At 43.4% G+C, this 26,063-nt stretch overlaps 1 protein-coding gene across 3 annotated transcripts; it reads right to left on the bottom strand.

The window, feature by feature from the left end:
* On the bottom strand, positions 1-26,057 carry MARVELD2 (MARVEL domain containing 2). Of its 3 annotated transcripts, none has more exons than XM_002815625.6 (7): positions 25,766-26,057; positions 20,001-21,164; positions 15,906-15,941; positions 8,293-8,441; positions 7,875-8,046; positions 3,753-3,803; positions 1-2,713 (listed from the first exon to the last, which is right to left on the bottom strand). In XM_002815625.6, exons 2-7 carry the CDS (start codon positions 21,147-21,149, stop codon positions 2,591-2,593), a joined length of 1,680 nt encoding a protein of 559 aa, XP_002815671.2. In that variant the 5' UTR covers positions 21,150-21,164; positions 25,766-26,057; the 3' UTR covers positions 1-2,590. The 3 variants fall into 3 exon arrangements, with proteins under 3 accessions (XP_002815671.2, XP_054411586.2, XP_002815670.2); XM_054555611.2 differs by lacking the exon at positions 25,766-26,057 and adding an exon at positions 25,235-25,729; XM_002815624.6 differs by lacking the exon at positions 15,906-15,941.
* Between the last annotated feature and the right edge of the window lie 6 nt (positions 26,058-26,063).

Below are 26,063 nucleotides of genomic sequence, written 5' to 3'. Positions count from 1 at the left end.
GCAGGTGACTGAAACTTTAATGCACCTAGGGATTGACCACAACATTTACAAATCAGTGTTACTGCATTGGTTTTTCAAAGATTAGCTATGTTTATAAACTTTATTTTACAAGTTTCACAAAGTTAAATTTCCTTAACACTTCAACAGGAATCTAACTCTTTATAGTCTATCAAAATGGTAATATTTTACCTCTTTTTTTTTTTTTTAAAGCACTGGTGCTCTTCTTAAGTGAAATGTTAACACAGGGCTCAATACATAAAAGAGAAAGTGAAGTTGTTCCATTTGGGGGGTCCCATAAGGGGCCTCATGCTTCCCTAGGTGTTACCCCTTCAGACACAGCACAGCCTAGGAAGCCATGGAATTAAAATATTAACAATGAATGCATAAAGATTTCACTGACAAATAAAAACCAGGGAGTGCATTCAGTGACCACAACTTTCTAAGCTGCTGCTTTTCCACATGCTTTTCTTTGGTTTTCTCACTTTAGAAAACTCTTTGAACATTAATTGTCTGAATGGCAGCTATATTAGTCAGAAGCTGTAATGCTACACCTGGGAATTTATCTACATGATAGATGCTGCTGAATAAAATCCAACAAGAACGATTTTGTTTTAAAAAAAACTTTGTTAAGGCAGTCTATTGTTCATACTAACAGAAATAAAACATTTCTTATGAATAAAGTCCAAAGCCAAGATAATTCTTAGAAAGATGAAGCATCCCTGCTGGGCACGGTGGCTCACACCTGAATCCCAGCACTTCGGGAGGCCGAGGCTGGTGGATCATCTGAGGTCAGGAGCTCGAGACCAACCTGGCCAACATAGTAAAACCCTACTAAAAATACAAAAAGTTAGCTGGGCATGGTGGTGGGTGCCTGTAATCCAGCTACTTGGGAGGCAGAGACAGGAGAATCGCTTGAACCCAGGAGGCAGAGGCTGCAGTGAGCCAAGATCATACCACTGTACTCCAGCCTGGGCAACAAGAGTGAAACTCCATCTCAAAAAAAAAAAAAAAAAAAAAAGAAAGATGAAGCATCCCAAAAATTCAAAAATTCAAAGGGAGTTTCTAAGGAAATGCTACATTGTGGGACTGTAGCATGTATGTCCAAAGGGGATAGAAAAGCAATATCAGCCGGGCGTGGTGGCTCACGCCTGTAATCCCAGCACTTTGGGAGGCCGAGGTGGGCAGATCACGAGGTCAGGAGATTGAGACCATCCTGGCTAACACGGTGAAACCCCATCTCTACTAAAAATACAAAAAATTAGCTGGGCGTGGTGGCAGGTGCCTGTAGTCCCAGCTACATGGGAGGCTGAGGCAGGAAAATGATGTGAACCTGGGAGGTGGAGCTTGCAGTGAGCTGAGATCATGCCACTGCACTCCAGTCTGGGCAACAGAGCGAGACTCTGTCTCAAAAAAAAAAAAAAAAAAAAAAAAAGCAATACCATTCATACAATTCAATGTGTCCAAGGCAGGCTGGACTGTGGGGAGATGGAGAGATGTACAGTCACACTGATGAAAGACAGGGAGGCCATGTGGAACCCCAGGGGTCACAGAGCAACAGTGAAGCATCAGGCTAAGGCCATGAGTTAACACCACAAAACAGAAAGGCACCAGACACGGGCTTTTGGTTAAGTGGTTGGGCTTGCTCATTAAGGACCTTTTCTTGAGACTCATTCTTTATAATTTATTCATTTCACAAACACTTCTGTAGACTTCATAAACACTAATATAGTTCCTACTATATTAGTAACTCGTTTAATCCTAACAACTCTATGAGGAAGGGACTATTATTAGCCCCATTTTACAGAAGAGGAAACAGGCACAGAGAGATTAAGCAATTTGCCCAAGATCAGGATGTCTGAAAATGTTGATCTGAGATTCAAACACCTTTCAAGGGAATAAATGACACCTTTGAAAGATGTCACCCTTTTTCCGTTAGAAAAATCCTTTAGAAATCCCCTAGGAATTTCTCTAGGAAGAGAAATTTGTCCCAGAAAAATCCTAGGAACCTGCCTGAGTAAAAAAGGAAAAAGTAGCACCAGAATTGACAGTCCACCTGCCCATCCCACCGCCAGGATACGATCTCTAAAATGATGACACATTTAAATGAGATAGACGAATATGAAATTGGTCACAGATGAAAGATGAACACAGGATGTTTTCCATTCTTAGTAAAGGCCCTTGGTACATTTGAATTCGTTTAAAAGCATCTGAGTAAAATCTTTAATGTTGCATACTGGCTAAAACAATTGGAAGCTGATTTGGGAAGCACTTGCTTCTCTACCACAGAGGCTGGCATTAAAAAGGCAGTAAATAGTAAACTTGCTATTTAAAAAAAAAAAGTAGTTTCCCAGCCTGACCAACATGGTGAAACCTCGTGTCTACTAAAAATACAAAAATTAGCTGGGCGTGGTGGCGCACGCCTGTAATCCCAGCTACTGGGGAGGCTAAGGCAGGAGAATTGCTTGAACCCGGGAGGTGGAGGTTGCAGTGAGCCGAGATCATGCCACTGCACTCCAGCCTGGGTAACAGAGCGAGAGTTCATCTCAAAAAAATAAAATAAAATAAAATAAAAAGTGGTTTCAAATAAGGGTTAAGAATAACCTTGTACATCCCAATTCATTACTTTATCATATTCTTGAATTCTTTGCTTTATGTGAGAAAGTTTATTCTTTAGGTAATCACAGCGTTCTTTTTTTTCCAGAAATGTAGGATCCTGTAAAAGAAATATAAGTATTATTTTGGCTCCTGGCTTCCTCAGTGAAAAACACAGAAACATACATTGTCACCCAGGAAATGATCATACATAGCAAAAGTCTCTACAGCAGATTCTGAACTCAGGGTAACAGTTAAGCTCTCTACACATTTTTTAAATGTACTTTTTTTTTTAGAGCAGTTTTAGGTTCACAGCAAAATCAAGCAGAAGTACAAAGTGCTGAGGCACCTTTCATTTTAATATCTGATAAAGCCAGGTACAGTGGCATGTGCCTGTAGTCCCAGCAACTCAGGAGGCTGAGGTGGAAGGATTTGCTTGAGCCCAGGTGTTTGAGGCCAGCTTAGGCAACATGCCAAGACCCCATCTCTTAAAAAAAAAAAAAAAAAAAAAGTAATAAGTATAGAAAATATTAATAAACGGTCTCTCCAGCCTTTACTGATTTTTTTTTCTTTTTGAGACAGGGTTTCACTTTGTTGCCCAGGCTAGAGTGCAGCGGCGTACTGTCTCCTAGTGCAACCTCTGCCTCCCAGGCACAAGTGATCCTTCCACTTCAGCCTCCCAAGTAGCTGGGGCTACGGGCATGTGCCACCATTACCGGCTAATGTTTGTATTTTTTTGTAGAGACAAGGTTTTGCCATGTTGCCCAGGCCGGTCTCAAACTCCTGGGCTCAAGCGTTCTACTTGCCTTGGCCTCCCAAAGTGCTGGGATTACAGGCCTGAGCCAGTGTCCAGCCACCTCTACTGATTTTGAGATTAAGTTAGAGTTGGAAAGATGTAAAATCAGTTCATCTCTTTAAAGGAACAGGTGGAGAATTCCGGATCAATGCTCATTTCTCTAGGTTGCTAAATCAGGACACAGCAAAATGTATTCAGAACAGACATGAGAAGAAATGGCATCCAGCAGCCATTTTCCCTTAAAAGGAGCATCTCATGAAATACAAAAAGGAACTATTTTAGCTAACAGAATCTAGAGTCTGTCAATTATCACATATGTACCTGGATAAGAATACAGTCTGAAAAAGAAAACTGTTTTACTCACATTCTTTTTTTTCTTAAACTCTTCATGGATTCTTGAAATTCTCTCATGTTCCTAAAAATAATATATTGTATACTTAAAACATTTGCATTTACTCAAATCATATCTCAAACCACACTGAGAATTAGAACAAAAAACAATTTTTACCTAAGAAAATAATGAAAACATTCACACACAAAAATTCAATTCACAGGCAAATATTTGAAGGCTTACTATCTGCTAGGCCCAGGCGATAAAAGAGAGAAAGGGGCCCTGACCACATGCAACCAGACCCAAGCCCCAGGCCCTTAGGGAGGATACACAGCTTGCCTAGGGTCATACAGCCGGCAAGCTCAGTTTCCTTATTGGTAAAATGGAAATAAAACCATAATGACCTCAAAGGGTTGTAAGAAGGTTCACTTATTTGAAATGATCCTTATAAAGTGCTTGCCACATAATAACCATATTAGCTATGATTACATTCATCCTTTTTGGAAAGTTCATCCCCTTTGGAAAGTTCTTTTTCGAGTTATTAGGTGTTGGGATTAAGAAGTTTAAGAGTATGCAACTTTTGAAAATAGCTAATATAAGGCTCCTTGTAACTTTTTTCTAAGTTTTATAATAAATACGAACTTTGTTAAGGAGTTGAATGGCCTATCCAAAGGGAACAGATTACTATAGCAATGCCCTCATTCATCCATGGAAACCTATGCATAGAGATTGTCAGACAATGCAAACCTCATAAATAAATAAATATAATAATTTACAGTGTTTTTTTTTCTTTTTAAGACAGTCTCCCTCTGTCGTCCAGGCTGGAGTGCAGTGGCGTGATCTCAGCTCACTGCAACTCCCACCTCTCTGGCTCAAGCTATTATTGAGCCTCAGCCTCCCAAGTAGCTGGAACTACAGGTGTGCATCACCATGCCCAGCTAATTTTTGTATTTTTAGTAGAGCTGGGGTTTTGCCGTGTTTCCCAGGCTGATCTCGAACTCCTGGCCTCAAGTGATCAGCCCACCTTGGCCTCCCAAAGTACTGGGATTACAGGCATGAGCCACTGTGCCCAGCCAGTAATTTATAGTTCTAAAAGCTTGCCCTATACCTGTAATCCCAGCAGTTTGGGAGGCTGAGGCGGGTGGATCACCTGAGATCAGGAGTTTGAGACCAGCCTGGCCAACATGGCGAAACCCCGTCTCTACTAAAAATACAAAAATTAGCCAGGCATGGTGGCTCACACCTGTAATCTCAGCTACTTAGGAGTTTGAGACAGTAGAATCGCTTGAACCCAGGAGGCGGAGGTTGCAGTGAGCCAAGATCACGCCACTGCACTCCAGCCTGGGCAACAGAGTGAGACTCTGTCTCGAAAATAAATAAATAAATAAATAAAAATACTAATAAAATAAAAGCTTGGCCTGAGAACTTTTTCTGTCACTGATCCATATCCTTCTCCTGGGTTTTTTTTTTTTTTTTTTTTTTGAGACAGGGTCTTCTGTTGCCCAAGCTGGAGTGCAGTGGTGTAATAGCTCACTGTAACCAAAACTTCTTGGGCTCAAGTGATCCTCCTGTCTCAGCCTCCTGAGTAGCTGGGATTATACAGCACATCACCAGGCCTGGCTAATTTTTATTTATTTATTTTTTATTTATTTTTGAGATGGAGTCTCATTCTGTTGCCCAGGCTGGAGTGCAGTGGTGCGATCTCGGCTCACTGCAACCTTCGCCTCCTAGGTTCAAGTGATTCTCCTGCCTCAACCTCCCAAGTAGCTGGGATTACAGGCACCCGCCACCATGCTCAGCTAATTTTTTGTATTTTCAGTGGAGACGGGGTTTCACTATGTTGGCCAGGCTGGTCTCGAACTCCTGACCTTGTGATTCACCCACCTCGGCCTCCCAAAGTGCTGGGATTACAGGAGTGAGCCACCATGCCTGGCTGCTAATTTTTACTTTTTTGTGTGTAGACGTGGTCTTGCTATGTTGCCCAACCTCATCTTGAACTCCTGGCTTCAAGCACTCTTCCTGCCTTGTCTCTCAAAGTGTGGGGATTACAGCCATGAGCCCCCTTGCCTGAACTATTTTAATTCTTCAATCTCTTTTACATACTGAGATCGTGAGTATGTTTGTGTTTTGAATGCTTGCCAGCAGTGAAGATAAACCTGGTGATTTAATTGTAATCTGTAATAACAGATCCTGGACAAGGAATAAACTTGCTGTTGGGGTTAGTACTGCTGTGCTGGAGATGCAGGCAGAGATGAGCTGTAACATCCATCTAGAGTCTGTCACTGAATTTAAGGAGTGGTGAGGACCAGAGGGATTGTCTGGGGCAATATTTCTACTTTATGGGCTCAGAAAAGTCATGTGACTATTTTTCAGTGGTGCACAACCATGTCTATGAGAGAACCTGCCTCCAAAGAGGCCCACTGGGCTTTGAAATGCCTCACATGCTTCCATGGGGACACGGTGGGAAAATGAATGAGCCTGTGGACTCCTGCCCAGGACAAAGCTCAGCCTGTGGCCAAGGAGAAGCTAACTTTTGTAATATGGTTAATATTTCTACTTTAGATAAGGACTGGAGGATACACTGATAATAATAACCATGGGCCTGCCATTGGGTTACTTACAAGCCCTGTCTTGTTAAAAATCACAGGTAATGGCTGTTGTTGATATTGTGTGGAAACATCATGGGAAGACTTGGTCTCTCAACCTGTACTGTCATCAGGACCCTCTTGATTTCCCAACTGCAGACCACATGCTGCAGCCCTTGTCCATTCATACAAAGCACACAAACCAGATACCACTGGGTGTTGGCTCGAAGATTACAGGTCAAGGTCAAGATTTTCTTTGTTTTTTTTTGAGACAGAGTCTCATTCTGTCGCCCAGGCTGGAGTGCAATGGCACAATCTCGTCTCACTGCAACCTCCGCCTCCCAGGTTCAAGCCGTTCTCCTGCCTCAGCCTCCCGAATAGCTAGGATTATAGGCGCCCGCCACCATGCCCGGCTAATTTTTTGTATTTTTAGTAGGGACGGGGTTTCACTATGTTGGCCAAGCTGGTCCCGGTCTCCTGACCTCATGATCTGCCCGCCTCAGCCTCCCAAAGTGCTGGGATTACAGGTGTGAGCCACTGCGCCCAGCTTTTTTTTTTTTTGAGACGGAGTTTCGCTCTTGTTGCCAGGCTGGAGTGCAATGGCACGATCTCGGCACACCACAACCTCCGCCTCCTGGGTTCAAGCGATTCTCCTGCCTCAGCCTTCCCGAGTAGATGGGATTACAGGCGCCCGCCACCATGTGCGGCTAATTTTGTATTTTTAGTTGAGATGGTTTCTTTTTTTTTGTTTTTTTGTTTTTTTTTTGAGATGAAGTCTCGCTCTGTCGCCCAGGCTGGAGAGCAGTGGCATGATCTCGGCTCACTGCAACCTCCGACTCCCAGGTTCAAGCAATTCTCTTGTCTCTGCCTCCTGAGTAGCTGGAATTACAGGCACACACCATCATGCCTGGCTAATTTTTGTATTTTTATTAGAGACGCGGTTTCACGATGTTGGCCAGGCTGGTCTAGAACTCCTGACCTCAGGTGATCCACCAGCCTCGGCCTCCCAAAGTGCTGGGATTACAGGCGTGAGCCACTGTGCCTGGCCGAGATGGGGTTTCTCCATGTTGGTCAGGCTGGTCTGGAACTCCCAACCTCAGGTGATCTGCCCGCCTCAGCCTCCCAAAGTGCTAGGATTACAGGTGTGAGCCACCATGCCTGGCCTTACAGGTCAGGATTTTCTGCATTATTTCTCCCAACAAGCTTGCCTTTCCCAACCTGTGCTGATCCAGATTCCTGGGGCCTCATGCCTTCCTGCACTCCTTTGATGGCCTCTAAACTAGGTCAGTTTTGGCCAACATGGCGAAACCACATCTCCACTAAAAATAGAAAAAAATTAGCTGGGTGTGGTGGCATGTGCCTGTAATCCCAGCTACTCGGGAGGCTGAGGCAGGAGAATCGCTTGAACCTGGGAGGTGGAGGTTGCAGCAAGCCAAGATTGTGCCACTGCACTCCAGCCTGGCAACAGAACAAGACTCTGTCTCACAGAGGAAAAAAAAAAAAAAAAAAAGCCAGATTTTATTCATCCTCTAGATTTCAGTGCTCCTCCTAGGCAGCTGCACACACTAACCTGTCGGCTTTCCGAATGATGTGGCAATCTGCTCATCACTGCATCCAGCTCATCAAACTTCCTCAGGACGGCCTGAACTTCTGCAGACAGCTCTTTGTACTCTGAAAACTGGTCTTGGAACACAGCTTTATAGCGTTCTCGCTCATCATCTGTCTGAATCACAGGGTATTTCCTGGGGGAAAAACATAAGCCAAAGATATAATTGTTTCACTAAAAGAAGCTGAATGGGAAATCAGCTTATCTTATTCCTTACTGATCACATTGTACCTTCAATTCAATACATTACCTCTCAGATAACAACTATTTACATACATGATTTTAAGCACAGGGTATTAACTTGGAGACAAACTGGAAAATGAAGGGACCAAATGGGGCCCCTCAACATCTATCTTGAGGAAGAATTCAGACTGACACTCACGCCACATAGTCGGGCATCACGATAGGTTTAGGAATGTGGCCTGGGGGGATGTGTCCACTCAGTAGTTCAGGTTTCATTTTTGCTGTTCTCAATTCCTTGAAATTAACTTCTGAGTCTCTTTGTCTGTCACCACTGGTGGCCATTTCACACTGCAGTTAGGGAGAAAAAGAGGATTTGTTAATAAATATAGGTAGAAAAAAACCCTCTGAATTTATTCTTAGAAAATGAGGAGGAAGATCAGGTGGGGTGGCTCAAACCTATAATCCCAGCACTTTGGGAGGCCAAAGCGGGAGGATCACATGAGGCCAGGAGTTCAAGACCAGCCTGGCCAACATGGCAAGACCCTGTCTATAAAAAGTTTAAGGCCAGGCACGGTGGCTCACGCCTGTAATCCCAGCACTTTGGGAAACCGAGGTGGGCCGACCACTTGAGATCAGGAGTTTGAAACCAGCCTGGCCAACATGGTGAAACCCCATCTCTACTAAAAATACAAAAATTAGCTGGGAGTGGTGGCAGGTGCCTGTAATCCCAGCTCCTCCGGAGGCTGAGGCAGGAGAATCGTTTGGGCCCAGGAGGCGGAGGTTGCAGTGAACCAAGATTGTACCACTGCACTCCAGCTTGGGAGACAGACTGAGACTCTGTCTTAAAAAAAAAAAAATCTGGCAGATGCAGTGGTGCGTGTCTGTAGTCTGCTAGTAGCTACTTGGGAGGCTTGGAGGCTGAGGTGGGAGGATTGCTTGAGTCCAGGAGGTAGAGGTTACAGTGAGCTGTGATTGCATTACTGCACTCCAGCCTGGGCAATAGAGAGAGACTCTGGCTCAAAAAAAAAAAAAAAAAAAAGAAGAAGAAAATGGGGAGGAAGACAGGAGGAAGAAAAGTGGAAATAAGAGTTACCATTTCACATCACAATTACATGTTTTATAGTCACAAAGTTGTTCTGAATGTTTCTGTAATAGCTAAGAGAATCACATTTGGGATATGGTAATACACACTAGGTAAAACACACTCCAGCCCCAGTCGTGTACATGTCAAAGGTGGATGATGCAATGCCACACACACAGTCTTAAGAACTTACCTATTTAGAATTTACACCCCAACTAACCGTAAAAGAATAAAAAATGTAATTCAAAATAAATTCAAGGATAAAAATGGAACAAGGCTACTTAAATGGAAAGAGAAAGTAATGGTACTGGCAATATGGGATGATTTAATTGTAAGTAACCACTGAGTGGATTAGAAAAGGAAACGAGTTGGCCGGGCGCGGTGGCTCACGCCTGTAATCCCAGCACTTTGGGAGGCCGAGGTCGGCGGATCACGAGGTCAGGTGTTCGAGACCAGCCTGGCCAGCATGGTGAAACCCCGTCTGTACTAAAAATACAAAAATTAGCCAGGCATGGTGGCGGGCACCTGTAGTCCCAGCTACTTGGGAGGCTGAGGCAGGACAATGGCGTGAACCCAGGAGGCAGAGCTTGCAGTGAGCCAAGATCGCGCCACTGCACTCCAGCCGGGGCAACAGAGCAAGACTCTGTTTCAAAAAGAAAAAAGAAAAGAAGTGAGGTTGAGGCCAGGCGCAGGGGCTTACACATGTAAGCCTAACGTTTTGGGAGGCTGAGGTGGGAGGATCACTTGATGCCAGAGGTTCGAGGCTGCAGGGAGCTGTGAATGGTCCACTGCACTCCAGCCTGGGCATCAGAGCAAGACCCTGTCTCTTAAAAAAAAAAAAAAATTAAAAACAGAAGTGAGGTTCAGAGAGGTCAAGTCAATTCTCCAAGGTCACGTAACTATTAAGTAGAAAAGCCACAATTAAAACCCAGAACTGGGCCAGGCGAGGTGGCTCACGCCTGTAATCTCAGCAATTTGGGAAGCTGAGGGGGGTGGATCATTTAATGTCAGGCGTTCAAGACCAGCCTGGCCAACATGGTGAATCCCTGTCTCTACTAAAAATACAAAAATTAGCCGGGCATGGTGGTGGGCACCTGTAATCCCAGCTACTCAGGAGGCTGAGGCAGGAGAATGGCTTGAGCCTGGGAGGTGGAGGTGGCAAGGAGCTGAGATTGTGCCACTGCACTCTAGCCTGGGTGACAGAGCGAGACTCTGTCTCAAAAATAAATAAATAAATAAATAAAACCCAGAACTAGGCCAGGTGCAGTGGCTCATTCCTGTAATCCTAGCACTTTGGGAGGCCAAGGCAGGAGGATTGCTTGAGCCCAGATGTTTGAGACCAGCCTGGGCAACATAGGGAGATCCTGTCTCTACAAAAAAATTAAAAAAATATATTTTTTTCTTGAGACAGAGTCTCGTTCTGTTGCTCAGGCTGGAGTGCAGTGGCACGATCTCGACTCACTGCAACCTCTGCCTCCAGGTTTAAGTAATTCTCCTGCCTCAGCCTCCCGAATAGCTGGGACTACAGGTGCACACCACCATGACTGGCTAATTTTTTGTATTTTAGTAGAGATGGGGTTTCACCATGTTTCCCAGTCTGGTCTCGAACTTCTGAGCTCAGGCAATCCACCCACCTCGGCCTCCCAAAGTGCTGGGATTACAGGCATGAGCCACAATGCCTGGCCAAAAAATAAAAAAATTAACTGGGTGTGGTGGCATGCACCCGTGGTCCAGGCTACTTGGGAGTCTGAGGTGGGAGGATTACTTAAACCCAGGAGGTCAAGGCTGCAGTGAATCGTGATCATGCCACTCCACTCAGCCTGGGTGACAGAGTGAAACCCTGTCGCAAAAAACAAACAAACAAATAAATAAATAAATAACCCAGAACTATTTGGTTCATTGATACTTTTTTTTTTTTTTTGAGACAGAATCTCGCTGTGCCACCCAGGCTGGAGTGCAGTGGCGAGATCATATAGCTTACTGCAGCCTCGAACTCCTGGGCTCAACCTATCCTCCCTCCTTGGCCTCCCAAAGTGTTAGGGTTACAGGTGTGAGCCACGGTGCCCGGCCTGGTTCATTGACACTTTAAATGAATAACATAAAGAAACCTGTTAACTTAAATGTATATTGTTCATATCCTAAAGTTACATGAAGTTCTAGTAGCACACTAGAAGTGAGCTTGTGATGGACAGGGCAAGCAATGCCATACTGCTACTGGAAAGTAAGATCGTGCTTGGGAACATGATTCCTCTTTGGAGCAGTAACCTCCTTCCCCTCTACTGACCCCTTAAGTCTTCGAGAAATGCTTGCTGAACTAAACTGAGAGTGGCTTGGGAGGGCCTCTACTTCACTACAAATAAAAAACCAAACAGGATTTTAAAACCTTAATCTTCATCTTGCCAGGAAGCTTTAAAAATCCTTTGTTTTCTGATTTCCTTACCCTGAAACTGGCTTTGGTTTAATATTAGCTCATTCTAAAAACCACTAACACTTTAACTCACCAAATAGCACACCCTTTAGATTGGATTAGGTGTGGAGGCTGTTAATCAGCCCTAGGGGAAGGTTATGAAAAGGAAAAGCTCTCCAACCATGGCTCTAGGTGGGACAGAAGCCAGATCACCTAGATGCAGAAAGCATGCGTCGCCACTTGGTCTCCAAATCTGCAAAAACATGAGTGGTGAGCAGAGTACCCTGAGGAAACGAAATTAAGCCAGGATATTTTTAAGCAACACATTCTGAAGTTAGTATTTATTCTGCTGTATTTCTTGCTGATTACGATGCCATTTCTTATCCTAATGAATTCCTATATATTTAGTCTTGAAAATGAATAATGGTATTAAACTTTAGGGGGAGATTTTTGGCTTGAATAAATGAATTTCTATTTCTCTTTAACTTCTGTTTTCTCTTTTTTGACCCCCATATGGACACATGGTTTAACTCCTAAATGTTTAACAATCCAGATCTCATGGTGCTGAGGAAGCTGCTATGAGCTTGTTGATCCTCTGGATCTCAGCAGCAGTCCCAGCATCAATCTTAGATCTCCTGGTCAAAGCTGCTTTGGGCAGAGGGTCCATCATTAATTTGTTTTCTACATAAAATTTTTTTAAGGAAGAACTAATCATTTTTCTTACTTGCCCATCCCTAATTCTAAGACTTACCTTTTAATATAGAAAGGGAGCCTGAAGAAATCAGAATATTTCCATGTAGACATTTCATCTGCTTTAAATTTATTTTAATTACTTAATTTATTTATTTTTGAGACAGTCTCGCGCTATTGCCCAGGCTGGAGTGCAGTGGTAATGATCTCGATCTCAGCTCACTGCAACCTCCGCCTTCCAGGTTCAAGTCATTCTCTCGCCTCAGTCGCCCAAGTAGCTGGGATTACAGGCTTGCGCCACCACACCTGGCTAATTTTTTGTATTTTTAGTAGAGATGGGATTTTGCCATGTTGCCCAGGCTGGTCTCAAACTCCTGACCTCTGGTGATCCACCCACCTTGGCTTCCAAAAATGCTGGGATTACAGGTGTGAGCCACCATGCCCGGCCTAATTTTTTTTTATTTTTATGGTCTTAACTTTTTTTCTGCTCTTTTTGGATGAACCTTCCTGATCATCAGTTTGGAAAACTCTATTGGGAAAAAACTTTTTTTTGAGACAGAGTCTCACTCTGTCACCCAGGCTGGAGTGCAGTGGCACGATCTTGGCTCACTGCCACCTCTGCCTCCTGATTCAAGCCATTCTCCTGCCTCAGCCTCCCGAGTAGCTGGGATTACAGGTATGCACCAACATGCCTGGCTAATTTTTGTATTTTTAGTAGAGATGGGGTTTCACCATGTTGGCCAGGCTGGTCCCAAACTCCTGGCCTCAAGAGATCCACCTGCTTTGGCTTCCCAAAGTGCTTGGATTATAGGTGTGAGCCACTGCACCTGTTCTCTATTGGGAAGAAATCTAAAACCACATATGAGACAAAGAATTAAATCCTCGTTAGGCTTCTGTGGGAAGACTGCATTAAGCTCCAGCACAGGAAAGTACTCTTAGACAGTACTCTTGATGACAGACATGTCAAAGGAAGGGGGAAAATGGTCCAGTGCCCCAGAGTAACATGACCGTTCTTTGCTTCCAGCAAAAACTAGTCTAAATAATGTTATGAATATAATTATTAAACTTTTCAACTTAAAAATGGGCTGAATGAGTATCTGTCAGGTTAGAAATAGAGAGAACTAAGGGAGGCTGAGGCAGGACAATCGCTTGAACCAGGGAGTCAGAGGCTGCGGTGAGCCAAGATTGTGCCACAGCACTCCAGCCTGGTGACAGAGCGAGACCCCATCTCAAAAAAACAAAAACAAAAACAAAAACAAAAAAAAAAAAGGAAAAGATATAGGGAGAACTAGCTATATATTTCAGTATGCATTTATTTCTCCAATTCTTGATTCTCTCTCCCTTTGAGTGTATGATATAATAATGCACAGGCCTCTGACCTCAAACCCATACCATCACGTTCCATGCCCACATTAGATTCTAGTTTTCTAGCTTATAATATAAACCTGTACAGCACTTAAAGCACAGCCTTCAGAATTTGTTGCTGTCTCTATGTGATCTTATCTTATATCTATGATTTCTTTTAAAAGTGGTCTTATTTGCTTTTAAAAATTATATTAATTAAAACACAAAATAAGAAGGCACCCCCTAGTATTAGACCAAACAACAGACAGGAAACTGAAGTTCAGAGAAAGTAAGCAATTTCCCCAGGATCGCAGAGCTAGTAAGTAGCTGACCTAGTATTCAAATTTAGATTGTCTGATTCTAAAGCTCACTTGCTGGCTGGGTGAGGTGGCTCACACCTGTAATCCCAGTGCTTTGGGATGCTGAGGCAGGAGGATCACTTAAGACCAGCCCGGGCAACATAGTGAGACCTCTCCTCTACTAAAAATTATTTAAAAATTAACTGGCATGGTGGTGCATGCCTGTAGTCCCAGCTACTTGGGAGGTTAAGGTGGGAGGATTGTTTGAGCCCAGGAGTTTGTGGCTGCCCTCACCCTGGGTGACAGACCCTTTTGAATTTTCAACCAAGTAAATATGCTCTCTTTTCAGAGACACAAATCCAAAGATTGAATTCTCAACTCCTTGTTAAGAACTAATGTCCAGGCCGGGCACGGTGACTCACGCCTGTAATCCCAGCACTTTGGGAGGCCGAGGTGGGTGGATCATGAGGTCAGGAGTTCGAGACCAGCCTGACCAACATGGTGAAACCCCGTCTCTACTAAAAATACAAAAATTGGCTGGGTGTGGTGGCGGGCGCCTGTAATCCCAGCTATTCAGGAGGCTGAGGCAGGAGAATTGCTTGAACCTGGGAGGTGAAGGTTGCAGTGAGCCGAGATTGCACCACTGTACTCCAGCCTGGGTGACAGAGCGAGACTCTGTCTCAAAAAAAAAAAAATAATAATAATGTCCAGTATCTCAAAAAATGAGGGTAAAATTTTCAATGAGGGTAAAATTATGATTATTAAAATAAATTACTACATATATGTAAATAATGATAACAGCATCTCACTGAGTCCTCCCAGCAAACTTTTGAGGTAGGAATTATTATTATTGCAATCTCACAGATGAAGAAATGAAGGCATAGAAAAGTTAAATAATTTGTCTACTGCCACACAGCTGGTAAACTGTGGAATAGAAATTCCCTGACACTACAAAATTTGGCATCTTTAAAAAAAAGTATTATTGGCCGGGCATGCTGGCTTACGCCTGTAGTCTTAGCACTTTGGGAGGCCGAGGTGGGCGGATCACGAGGTCAGGAGATCAAGAACATCCTGACCTTGTGAAACTAGCTAACACGGTGAAACCCCGTCTCTACTAAAAATACAAAAAATTAGCTGGGTGTGGTGGCGGGCACCTGTCGTCCCAGCTACTCGGAAGGCTGAGGCAGGAGAATGGTGTGAACCCAGGAGGCAGAGCTTGCAGTGAGCTGAGATAGCACCACTGCACTTCAGCCTGGGTGACAGAGTGAGACTCCATCTCAAAAAAAAAAAAAAGTATTATTAACTTCTTTTTTAACTGTCCTGTCAGTGTAGTAAAAAATTTGGCATCTGAAAGCAAGGTGAGAAGGATACAAAGAACAGCACAGAACTTTAAATACAAGTGAAGAAAGTTTGGGAGAATCACTTTCATTTAAAAAATAATTAAATTTCAAACATATGTTGGTTTGTTTACTTGCATAAATTTTCATCTAACAAAATTAAAAGAAGCTATAGATATGATTGTTTAATTTGTTCCTTTTAGTATCTGGAAAAAAGCTCAAAGTCCTAATATGAACTCGATGTAATAGCTACACTTTCTTTTCTTTTTAAACAGTCTCACTCTGCCACCCAGGCTGGAGTGCAGTGACGTGATCTTGGCTCACTGAAACTTTCACCTCCCAGATTCAAGTGGTTCTCGTGCCTCAGCCTCCGGAGTAGCTGGGATTACAGGCGTGTGCCACCACGTGCAGGTAATTTTTGTGTTTTTGGTAGAGACGGGGTTTCACCATTTTGGCCAGGCTGGTCTTGAAATCCTGGTCTCAAGTGCTCCGCCCTCCTCAGCCTCCCAAAGTGCTGGGATTACAGGTGTGAGCCACGACGCCTGGCCAATAGCTACATTTCATAGATGTATGAAACTACTATGTAGATAAATAGACCTAAGAGAAAAGTATTAACAAATCTAAAGTATAATGTGAAGTAAACTTTATTCTTACCATTTTCCTTTTCGATGACAATGATAGCTCATTTATCTGGAATAAAAAGAGTTCGAATAGTTTTTCAAACGCATGTGAAGCTACTTTGCAAATATTCATCCATTTGCATTTATAGCTCAATCTCAATTTTAATAGGTCGATCCTCTACTTGATGGGTGTTTCTCATCCTCTTTTTGCCTAGGTTTTGAAGGGCCAGTGGAGAACTGAGAAGAGGGATAACTGTAATTCCCTGTCAATCAGGGGCCTAGAGGGGAGTAGGGAATATGGGGATGGTGGAAACTGTTAGATAAACCACTCTGAATTACCCTCAAATTTTATTTATTCTTGCCTCCCATTACTTTGCATGATTAAAGAGTTAGGACAATTACTCTATAAAATTAATAGAAAAAAATCCCTAGGCCATTACATCTTCTAACCTTTAGGAAGTTATAGCAACGTACAGACAGGCACAACTTTCAACATCAGGTGACTGAAGTCTAATTAGGCATTATGAAGTCTCATAGACAAGTTTTTGTTGAGAAAGGAAGAAGAAATAAAAGTATTACGTTGATCATTCTATTCACATAGAATTTTTAAATATTAAGATTTAATAACTTACACAACTAGCATAAAATTATAAGGAAGTATGTGTTTCACTATCTGGATTTCATATTGATTAGAATTAACATTTTTTACTTTGTACACAGTGATGTACATTTAAGAAATAAATTGTAACTTTAAGAAACAAAAATTTAATACATGTGAAGGTTTGTTACATAAAAAAACAAAAATGTAAGAAATATGCTTAAAGTGCTAAGATAAATTTTTAGAAATAACTTGAATCTAAGTAGAATTCTAGCAAGATAAATTATTTTGTGACAATCAAGCTAGGCACGGTGGCTTATGCCTGTAATCCCAGCACTTTGGGAGGCTGAGGGGAGAGGATTGCTTGAGGCCACGAGTTTGAGACCAGCCTGAGCAACATAGCAAGACCCCGTCTCTACAAAAAATTTAAAATATATATATAGAGAGAGCACATGGACACGTCAAAGTTCTTTGTATAACATGTAGGTACTTGTTATAAAACTATTTTTTTCCACCAAGCACAGTGGCTTATACTTATAATCCCAACACTTTGGGAGGCTGAGGCAGGAGGATTGCTTGAGCCCAGAAGTTCGAGACCAGCATGGGTAACATAGTGATACCCTGTCTCTACAAAAAATATTAAAAAATAGCCAGGTGTGGTGGTGTATGCCTGTAGTCCCAGCTACCTGGGAGGCTGAGGTGGGAAGATTGCTTGAGCCTGGGAGGTCAAAGCTGCAGTGAGCCATGATCGTGCCACCGTATTGCAGGCTGGGTGACAGAGTGAGACCCTTCCTCAAAACAAACCATCAACAACAAAACGATTTGTTTCCCATTCCACTAGGTGTAAAAAGACAATCTAAGGCTGGGCACGGTGGCTCACGTCTGTAATCCCAGCACTCTGGGAGGCCAAGGCGGATGGATCACCAGAGGTCAGGAGCTCAAGACCAGCCTGGCCAACATGGCGAAATCCTGTCTCTACTAAAATACAAAAATTAGCTGGGCATGGTGGCATGTGCCTGTAATCCCAGCTACTAGGGGTGCTGAGGCAGGAGGATCGCTTGAACCTGGGAAGCGGAGGTTACAGTGAGCCAAGATTGTGCCACTGCACTCCAGCCTGGCGCCAGATATTGGGGGAAATTCATCCCTGATATTTCACGTACGTTCTTTTCTATTTTCCCTAAGTGTCGGCCGGTCTGAGAAATAAAGGGAAAGAGTACAAAAGAGAGAAATTTTAAAGCTGGGTGTTCGGGGGAGACATCACATGTCGGCAGGTTCCGTGATGCCCCCGAGCCGTAAAACCAGCAAGTTTTTATTAGCGATTTTCAAAAGGGGAGGGAGTGTACGAATAGGGTGTAGGTCACAGAGATCACGTGCTTCACAAGGTAATAGAATATCACAAGGCAAATGGAGGCAGGGCGAGACCACAGGACCACAGGACCGGGGCGAAATTAAAATTGCTAATGAAGTTTCAGGCATGCATTGTCATTGATAACATCTTATCAGGAGACAGGGTTTGAGAGCAGACAACCGGTCTGACCAAAATTTATTAGGCGGGAATTTCCTCATCCTAATAAGCCTGGGAGCGCTACAGGAGACCGGGGCTTATTTCATCCCTTATCTATGATTGTAAAAGACAGCCATCCCCAAAGCTAGTTTTAGAGGCCTCCCCTCAGGGATGCATTCTCTTTCTCAGGGATGTTCCTTGCTGAGAAAAGAATTCAGTGATATTTCTCCTATTTGCTTTTGAAAGAAGACAAATATGCCTCTGTTCCACCCGGCTCACAGGCAGCCAGAGTTTAAGGTTATCTCCCTTGTTCCCTGAACATTGCTGTTATCCTGTTCTTTTTTCAAGGTGCCCAGATTTCATATTGTTCAAACACACATGCTTTATAAACAATTTGTGCAGTTAATGCAATCATCACAGGGTCCTGAGGCGACATACATCCTCCTCAGTTTATGAAGATGACGGGATTAAGAGATTAAAGTAAAGACAGGCATAGGACTTCACAAGGGTATTGATTGGGGAAGTGATAAGTATCCATGAAATCTTCACAATTTATGTTCAGAGATTACAGTAAAGACAGGCGTAAGAAATTATAAAAGTATTAATTTGGGAAACTAATAAATGTCCATGAAATCTTCACAATTTATGTTCTTCTGCCATGGCTTCAGCTTGTCCCTCCGTTCGGGGTCCCTGACTTCCTGCAACAGTGCCACTGCACTCTGGCAACACAGTGAGACTCCATCTCAAAAAAAAAAAAAAAAAAAAAAGAAATGAAAATTAAAAAAAACAAAAGTTGGGCCAGGTATGGTGGCTCACACCTGTAATCCCAGCACTTTGGGATGCCAAGGCAGGTGGATTGCTTGAGTCCAGGAGTTTGAGACCAGCCTGGACAACATGGCAAATACTCATCTCTAAAGAAAAAAAAAAATTAAAAAAATTTTAAAACCTAAGGGCTATTTGTTGTTATGCATCAGATTCAAGCAAAAGATTAAAAACAAAATACATATGTCAGTGTGTGCTGTTATAAGGACAGGATTTAATTTTTATTTATAGTTTTGCCCAACATATACCATGTGCAATTGTATAGTATCTAAGAAGTCTTAGGAAAAGTGGAAAAGCAAAAATTCATAATATAGTTAACTTAAAATTACAAAAAAATTTAAGGTAAATACTGAAAATTTCAGTGGCATAGGAGAGTCAACTACACACATCTCCTTGGAAGAAAGCAAAATATCAACTTACTTCAGAGAATAATGTAGCCAGTGGAACATACTCTAACATTTGCTATTGTTCAACCAAAATAATTTTAGGTAGGGCTTTTATCTCATCCTTCAGTTATTATTATTTTATTCTTCTTATTGTTCTCATTATTATTTATTCTCATTACTATCCTATTAAGTTCTAGAAATATAAAAACAATGTAGGACTTCCATTCTCATTTTGGACCATACGTCTTCCTCAAATAAAGACAAATTATCAAAACCACTGGGCAAGTTTTCAGAGTATATTCATTACAATTCAATCTCTCAATACTTAAAAAAATCAAACATGGTTTACCATATTCTTATTTGGCTTTATTCAACTCACTGGGAGAAAGTAAATCATAACATTTAAATGAAAAATTAGGAGTTTTTATTAAAGAATTAAGATTGTTCTCAAACTTACTTTAATGATGAGACACTTATTTTACTGAGTATATTCTTCTTCTTTGCAAAAATTCAGTAGCTGTATCTTTCTCTTAAGCTTCAGACAGACACAATAATGCAGCCAATAAACTATGTATTACACATCTGGTGTCTATTTGCAATGTTATATAACAGCCAAACACCAGAGTGGGTTATCCCAGTCAAAGCATGTCAGATATTGCACTAGGACTTTTGAATCTCAGATCATTAAAAAAAAAAGAAAGAAAAGATTTCTATGAAAGCTTTCTGTTTTGAGCACTATACATTTTTTAACAAGGGAGCAAATAAATAACAGAAAAAACAAACATACACACACAAATGAGGGATTATGAAATCACTTACCTCCTGTTGTTCCATATATTCTCTATGTCTCCGAGCTGCCTCATGCCTCCATAACTTTAGGGAAACCAAAGCACTAATGAGATAAACTATCATGGTGACAAACAGGAAGATCATTGCAGCTATCTGTCCTCCTTCTACCCGGCAGAACACTGCGTTCACTGGTGTATTAAATAATGGATAGTAGCAGAGGCCACCTCGGTTGGTATCATTCACATAGACTATGGCTGCGGCCATATACAAAATAAACAAGGCAACATTAATTCCAAATTCAGTTAGGGGCCACCAATTAGAGTCCAGAAGAATGGTCCGGTAATACATGGACATGCCAAGAACCAGAATAATAATGGTGGTGATCCAAGCTAATCCAGCAACCACGAGTACAAAAGGGGTCTTAGGGCCAGTGTAGTAATAGCCCCCATACATACTGCCGAGTCCACCAACGCCTCCCATGCCATACGGTTGTGAATATCCAAACAAGTTGTACCACTCACTGTCCTTGTGAATGTAAGCTGTGACACAAGCAAAGACACCGGCCCCCAAAAGCAGCTCCACCACACCCAGTATTCTCAGCAGGCCTGCCCACGACTTCATGTAGGAGTATCTCAGGTTATACTCCTCCACCTTCTCACTGTATGTTCGAACTGTTTGTGTGTGTCGGTCTAGAGATCCATAGGGATCCTGGGGAAACACTGCGTCAGCCTCTTTCTGGGAACTAAAGGTTCCTTCTGACCCTCCGTAGGGATCTTTGCAGGAGTTGGGGGGCGAACGGTGGTTTGGTCTTGCTGGAGAGGCTGGTGGTGAACACTCCACTCCATCGGAGATGTACCTGATATCAGACACCGGCTTATCCCATTCGGGGTCCTTTTTCTTCCCTCTGAAAAAGTTCTTCCAGGAGTCGGGGACAAAGCGCCTTACTGGTTTGAGATCTGGCGCTATAGCTGGTTCTTCTGTGTCACTTGAGTAGAAGTCTGGGCCAAATGGTGGCTGTAATGGGAGAGGGGGTGGTGGCAAGGGATCAGTGCTCACTGCCCGCTCACTGTCATGAAGAGTTGGGTGGGTTCTTATGGTGCTATCTTGATAGGGCAGGTCGCTTGGGACCTCATCGTAGTGCCTGTCCCGATTCCTGGATCTTCCATCATTTGACGACATTTGTGATTTTCACACCTGTGGCCAAATTTAAAGTTATCACTTATGATTAGTTACTTATCCTCTCAATGATGCTGATTTTATTCATGTAGTAGCAAAAAGTATTTAGGAGACCAACAGGATCATGTCTAATTATTATGATATACAAAAATGATAAATATGAGACCGGGCGCAGTGGCTCATGCCTGTAATCCCAGCACTTTGGGAGGCCAAGACAGGCGGATCATTTCAGGTCAGAAGTTTGAGACCAGCCTGACCAACATGGTGAAATGCTATCTCTACTAAAAATACAAAAACTAGCCAGGTGTGGTGGCATGCGCCTGTGATCCCAGCTACTCAGAAGGCTGAGGTATAGGCCGCTTGAACCCAGGAGGCAGAGGTTGCAGTAAGTCGAGACTGTGCCACTGCACTCCAGCCTGGGTGACAGGGCTAGATCCTGTCTCAAAACAAAAAAAAAAAAAAAAAAAAGTATATTTTAAAACTATAGATTTTGTATATTTTAAACAATTATATTACCCAGGGATACAGTCATCATTCTATGCCATTTTAAGTGCAATCAAGATTTAAAATCTTAGGCTGGGCATGATGGCTCATGCCTGTAATCCTAGCACTTTTGAGAGGCCAGGGCAGGAGGATCACTTAAGACCAGGAGTTGAAGACCAGCCTGGCAACATAGTGAGACCCTGTATCTACAAAAAATTTTTAAAAATTAGCCATGTGTGGTGCTGTGCCCACAGTCTCAGCTACTTGGGAGGCTGAGGTGAAGGAAAGAATCACCTGACCCCAGGAGTTTGAGGTTACAGTGAGCTATGATTACACCACTGCACTCTAGCCTGGGTGACACAGCGAGTCTCTGTCTCTAAAAAAAGAAAAAAAAAAAAAGAAATGAAAAATGAAATATTTGTATATCTAATTTATCTGTGAGCCCTATTAAACAATAAAATAAAGAACAAAAGTGACAAAACTTTAACAAAACAGAACGTGAACACACTCCCAAGTAGAGTCATTTCCTCAAACATCTAAATCAAAATACTAAGAGTTTGAGTGTAGCGAAATTTGATGGGTCAGCAAATATTCTTCATTTTCACTTGGAATAGCCTAGGAGAGGCAGTCTGTTAAAACGCAGGGAGTGCACAGCCCTTCCCCTTCCTAAATCAACAAAGTCATTTTAGAGGACTTGCTTCTTCCAGTCTAAAACATTAACAATTGAAACTAGATGTAAAAAAACTGAATCTCAGAGACAACATCACCAAAGGCTAAGGCTCCCCCAAGCCACAATAGAGAATGACAGCAATTACCATTACTATTACTCTTTCCAGAGCAATTCAGGTGATTTACTGTTCCCAAGGATAGACTCAAGTATCTCAGAAGGTATTCAACCCACCTCAAAAATAAAGCATAGAAAATGCACTTTTACTAAGCCTGTTGATTCATGAAATCAATGCTCTGCACCCATATACAGAAAGAAGGAAACCATTTGTGAATTAACTACTAGTTTTAAGGTACGCTGAATTTCTCTCTCAAATTGTTTATAAGTATTTTGCTTGAAGACTTAAAAAATTTTTTTCATTCACACCCTGCCAAGTCTCATTATTGAAGACTTAAACTGGGCACATGGTATTGTACTTGATACTATGAAGGTCTCAAAATTAAAATGGATAACCCCATCTTTTTTGTTATTGTTTTGTTTATTTATTTAATATTTTCAAGACAAGGTCTCACTGCGTTTCCCAGGCCAGAGCATAGGAGCACAGTCATAGCTCACTGCAGCCTCAATCTCCCTGGCTCAAGCACTCCAGCTGCCTCAGCCTCCTGAGTAGCTGGGACTACAGGTGCATGCCACCATACCCAGCTAATTCTTTTTTTTTTTTTTTTTTTTGAGACAGAGTCTCGCTCTGTCATCCAGGCTGGAGTGCAGTGGTGCCATCTCGGCTCACTGCAAGCTCCGCCTCCCAGGTTCACGCCATTCTCCTGCCTCAGCCTCCCAAGTAGCTGGGACTACAGGCGCTCGCCACCACGCCCGGCTAATTTTTTGTATTTTTAGTAGAGATAGGGACCATGTTAGCCAGGATGGTCTTGATCTCCTGACCTCATGATCCACCCGCCTCAGCCTCCCAAAGTGCTGGGATTACAGGTGTGAGCCACCAGGCTCGGCTGCTAATTCTTTAAAATTTTTAGTAGACATTAAGTATCACTATGTTGCCTAGGCTGGTCTTGAACTCCTGGGCTCAAGCAATCCTCCTGCCTTGGCCACCCAAAGTGCTGGGATTACAAGCATTAGCCACTGCACCTGGTCTGATAACCCCATCTTTATACTGTTGAACAATTTGGAAATTCCTAAGGCTTTATTTTATTTTACTTTGGAAAACGAAGACCCTTCATTTAACCTGCCTTGCACCAGGCATGCTGAAGGTATACTGTGGACAAACCAGACTGAAATCCTTGCCTTCATGATGCTTTAACTGGGGGAGTGCTGGGCAGATTGACAGATGATAGATAAATGAAATATACAGTATGCTAAAGAACAAAGTTGAGAAATGGGGTAAAGACTGCAATGGGGACAGGATGTTACAATCTTAAACCGAGTGGCCAGGGAAATCTTCATAGAGAAAGGGATATCTGAGTATAGAACTGAAGGTGAAGGAGGAAGCCAGGCGATTACCAGGGACAAATGTTCGGGCAGATGGAACAGCTAGTGCAAATGCCCTGAAGCAGGAGTGCCTGGTATGTTCAAGAAATATTTAGGCATGGAGGCTACTGTGGCAGCAGCAAAGTGGGTAAGAAGGTGAATAGTAGAACTGAGGCCATCTGAATCATGTAGGGCCTTGAAAACCACTGGAAAGAAAGGACTTTGTCTTTTGCTAGGAGTGAGATGAGAAGCCACTGGAGGATTCTGAATAGAGGAGTGACATGATTTGACTTGTTTTAACAGTATCACTATGGATGCTGTGTTGAGAGTACACTCCAGAAGGCAAGAGGTAAAACAGGAAGACTGGCTAGGCCATTGAAATAATCCAATGGATCACTGAGATCGTGAGAAGAGGTCAAATGCTAGACAGGTATTTAAAATTTTTATTATAGAATTTTTCAAACATAATAAAAAGTAGAAAGAATAGCATTATGAACCCTTGTGTACCCACATCCAGCTTCTACACTTATCAATTTATGGCCAAACTTGTTTCATTTATACTCCCCATACTATTTCTTCTGCCAATAGAGTCCTCTGAAGTAAACTCCAGACATCTGATCATTTTATCTAGCTATACTTCATTCTCCACCCCTCCAGCTTAGCCTTGGGGAGCAGCAGACTGAAGAGTGTTTCAGATGCGTTAAAAATCCGGGTAGAGATGTTAAGAGGGCAAGCAAGGCACAGAGGGTATGTACAGACTGGAGACAAGGGAATGGGGTGGAAACCCAGGGTCTTCTAATAGGGCACTCCGACCTTAGAAGATTAACTGTGATGGCCCCAGCAGGGTGCCCAATGCAAAGCGGCTCTGTATATTGTAACAATCAGTTATTTTTGTACCTTTCTCTTTCTCTAAAAAAGTGTACGTTCTAGAAATGCTATTACGACTCTAGTTTTTGAAACACATTCCTAAGAAATGTAGAAGCAAAAGCACAACAAATGATTTTAGCAAGTTTTACACAGCATTTACAGGATACGCTATGCTTAATTCAACTCACTGGTAAAAATACGATTCACTGTAATGGATTTAACTCTTCACCTGTGAAGTGGCTTATTTGAATCAAACCACCTTATCCATTTTTAAAGAAAAAACAAGCAATTATTAAAGAGTTGTGGAAAAGCAAGATAATGTGATTTTTAGAAGGGAATGGTTAGCTGTATTTCATTACATCTTAAATATCTGGATACCCCTAATATCTTTCAGGATGTCACTGAGAGTTCGTTCTGGTCCCGCAGGTCGTGGCAGCGTGTGTCTTTGTCCTGCTCAGGCCCCGGACCCTTACTCTACTCTTGGACACTCATCTTGGAAAGCCGCGGCAGTGGCAGGAGAAATGGCTCCCCCAGCAAAGTGTCACAGGAATCATGCCTAGTCACCTTTACACAAACAGAACCACCGGTTTACCTGGCTTAAAAGTTTTGCGGGACCCAAGAAACGGGTAGATTTCGGATACTTCTGCGCTTCCGAGGGGTCGGGAAAGGCTCCGCGGTTCTAACTAACCCACGACTGCCCGGGGGTACCGAGCATTTTCGCTGTGGGGTCTCCCCCGCGCCAGCCTCTGGGCGCCCGGTCCCACAAATCTCATTGTGTCCTCGGTTCTGCCCGCGCCGGCTAGGCGTTCGTCTTCGCGTTTCTGGCTGAAACCCACTGTCTTTGGAGATTCCGCCCCAACGAGGCCGAAACTAAGCCGGGAGACCTCCCAGGTAAGGAGCACCGAGATCGCCCCGAGGTGCGCGCCCCGCCCCGCGCCCGGAAGGACGGCGGCTCGGCCGCACCTGCGTCCGCAGAGCGAAACCCGGAGGGACGCGGGCCTCCCCCGCGGGCTATGGCAGGCTGAGCGCCGAGCGCGGGCACCCTTCAGTCCCCGCACACCTGGGCCGGGGGCCGCCGGGTCCTCCTCTCCCGGTCACGTGGCCCCACCCCGGTCCCACTTACCTGCGCAGCCGCCAGGAAGAGCGCGCACGCCGGCCGGGACTCTGAAACCGGTATCGGGCTCCCGGGGTCGGGGCGGGGCCGGGACGGGACGAGCCCAGCTTTCCCCGCCCGGCTTTGCCCCGCCCGGATCTGTCCGCCCGACTCCCGCTCTGGGCCCAGGCTGCTCGGTGCCACCAGCCGGCACCTCGCGGCAATGACTACACACTGGGCTCTTTTGGAAAGATAGTTTACAGTTCTCATCGCAACGTTGCCATCCTCTTCCCTATCTTTTGAAAAGTTTGACACTGGGGGAGGGAGA

This window comes from Pongo abelii, chromosome 4 (genome assembly GCF_028885655.2).
Source record: "Pongo abelii isolate AG06213 chromosome 4, NHGRI_mPonAbe1-v2.0_pri, whole genome shotgun sequence".
Lineage (NCBI taxonomy): Eukaryota > Metazoa > Chordata > Mammalia > Primates > Hominidae > Pongo > Pongo abelii.
The sequence above is the reverse complement of the archived record's forward strand: the minus strand, read 5'-3'. Positions and strand labels throughout refer to the sequence as shown.

What these genes read in the sequence shown, in the direction of transcription:
- MARVELD2 (XM_002815625.6), bottom strand. Translation starts at nt 21,149, where the DNA reads ATGTCGTCAAATGATGGAAGATCCAGGAATCGGGACAGGCACTACGAT. An exon ending in AATATATGGAACAACAGGAG is followed by an intron (nt 15,942 to 20,000) that starts GTAAGTGATTTC and finishes TTTTTATTCCAG; the next exon opens with ATAAATGAGCTATCATTGTC. An exon ending in TGTCATCGAAAAGGAAAATG is followed by an intron (nt 8,442 to 15,905) that starts GTAAGAATAAAG and finishes CCCTAACTGCAG; the next exon opens with TGTGAAATGGCCACCAGTGG.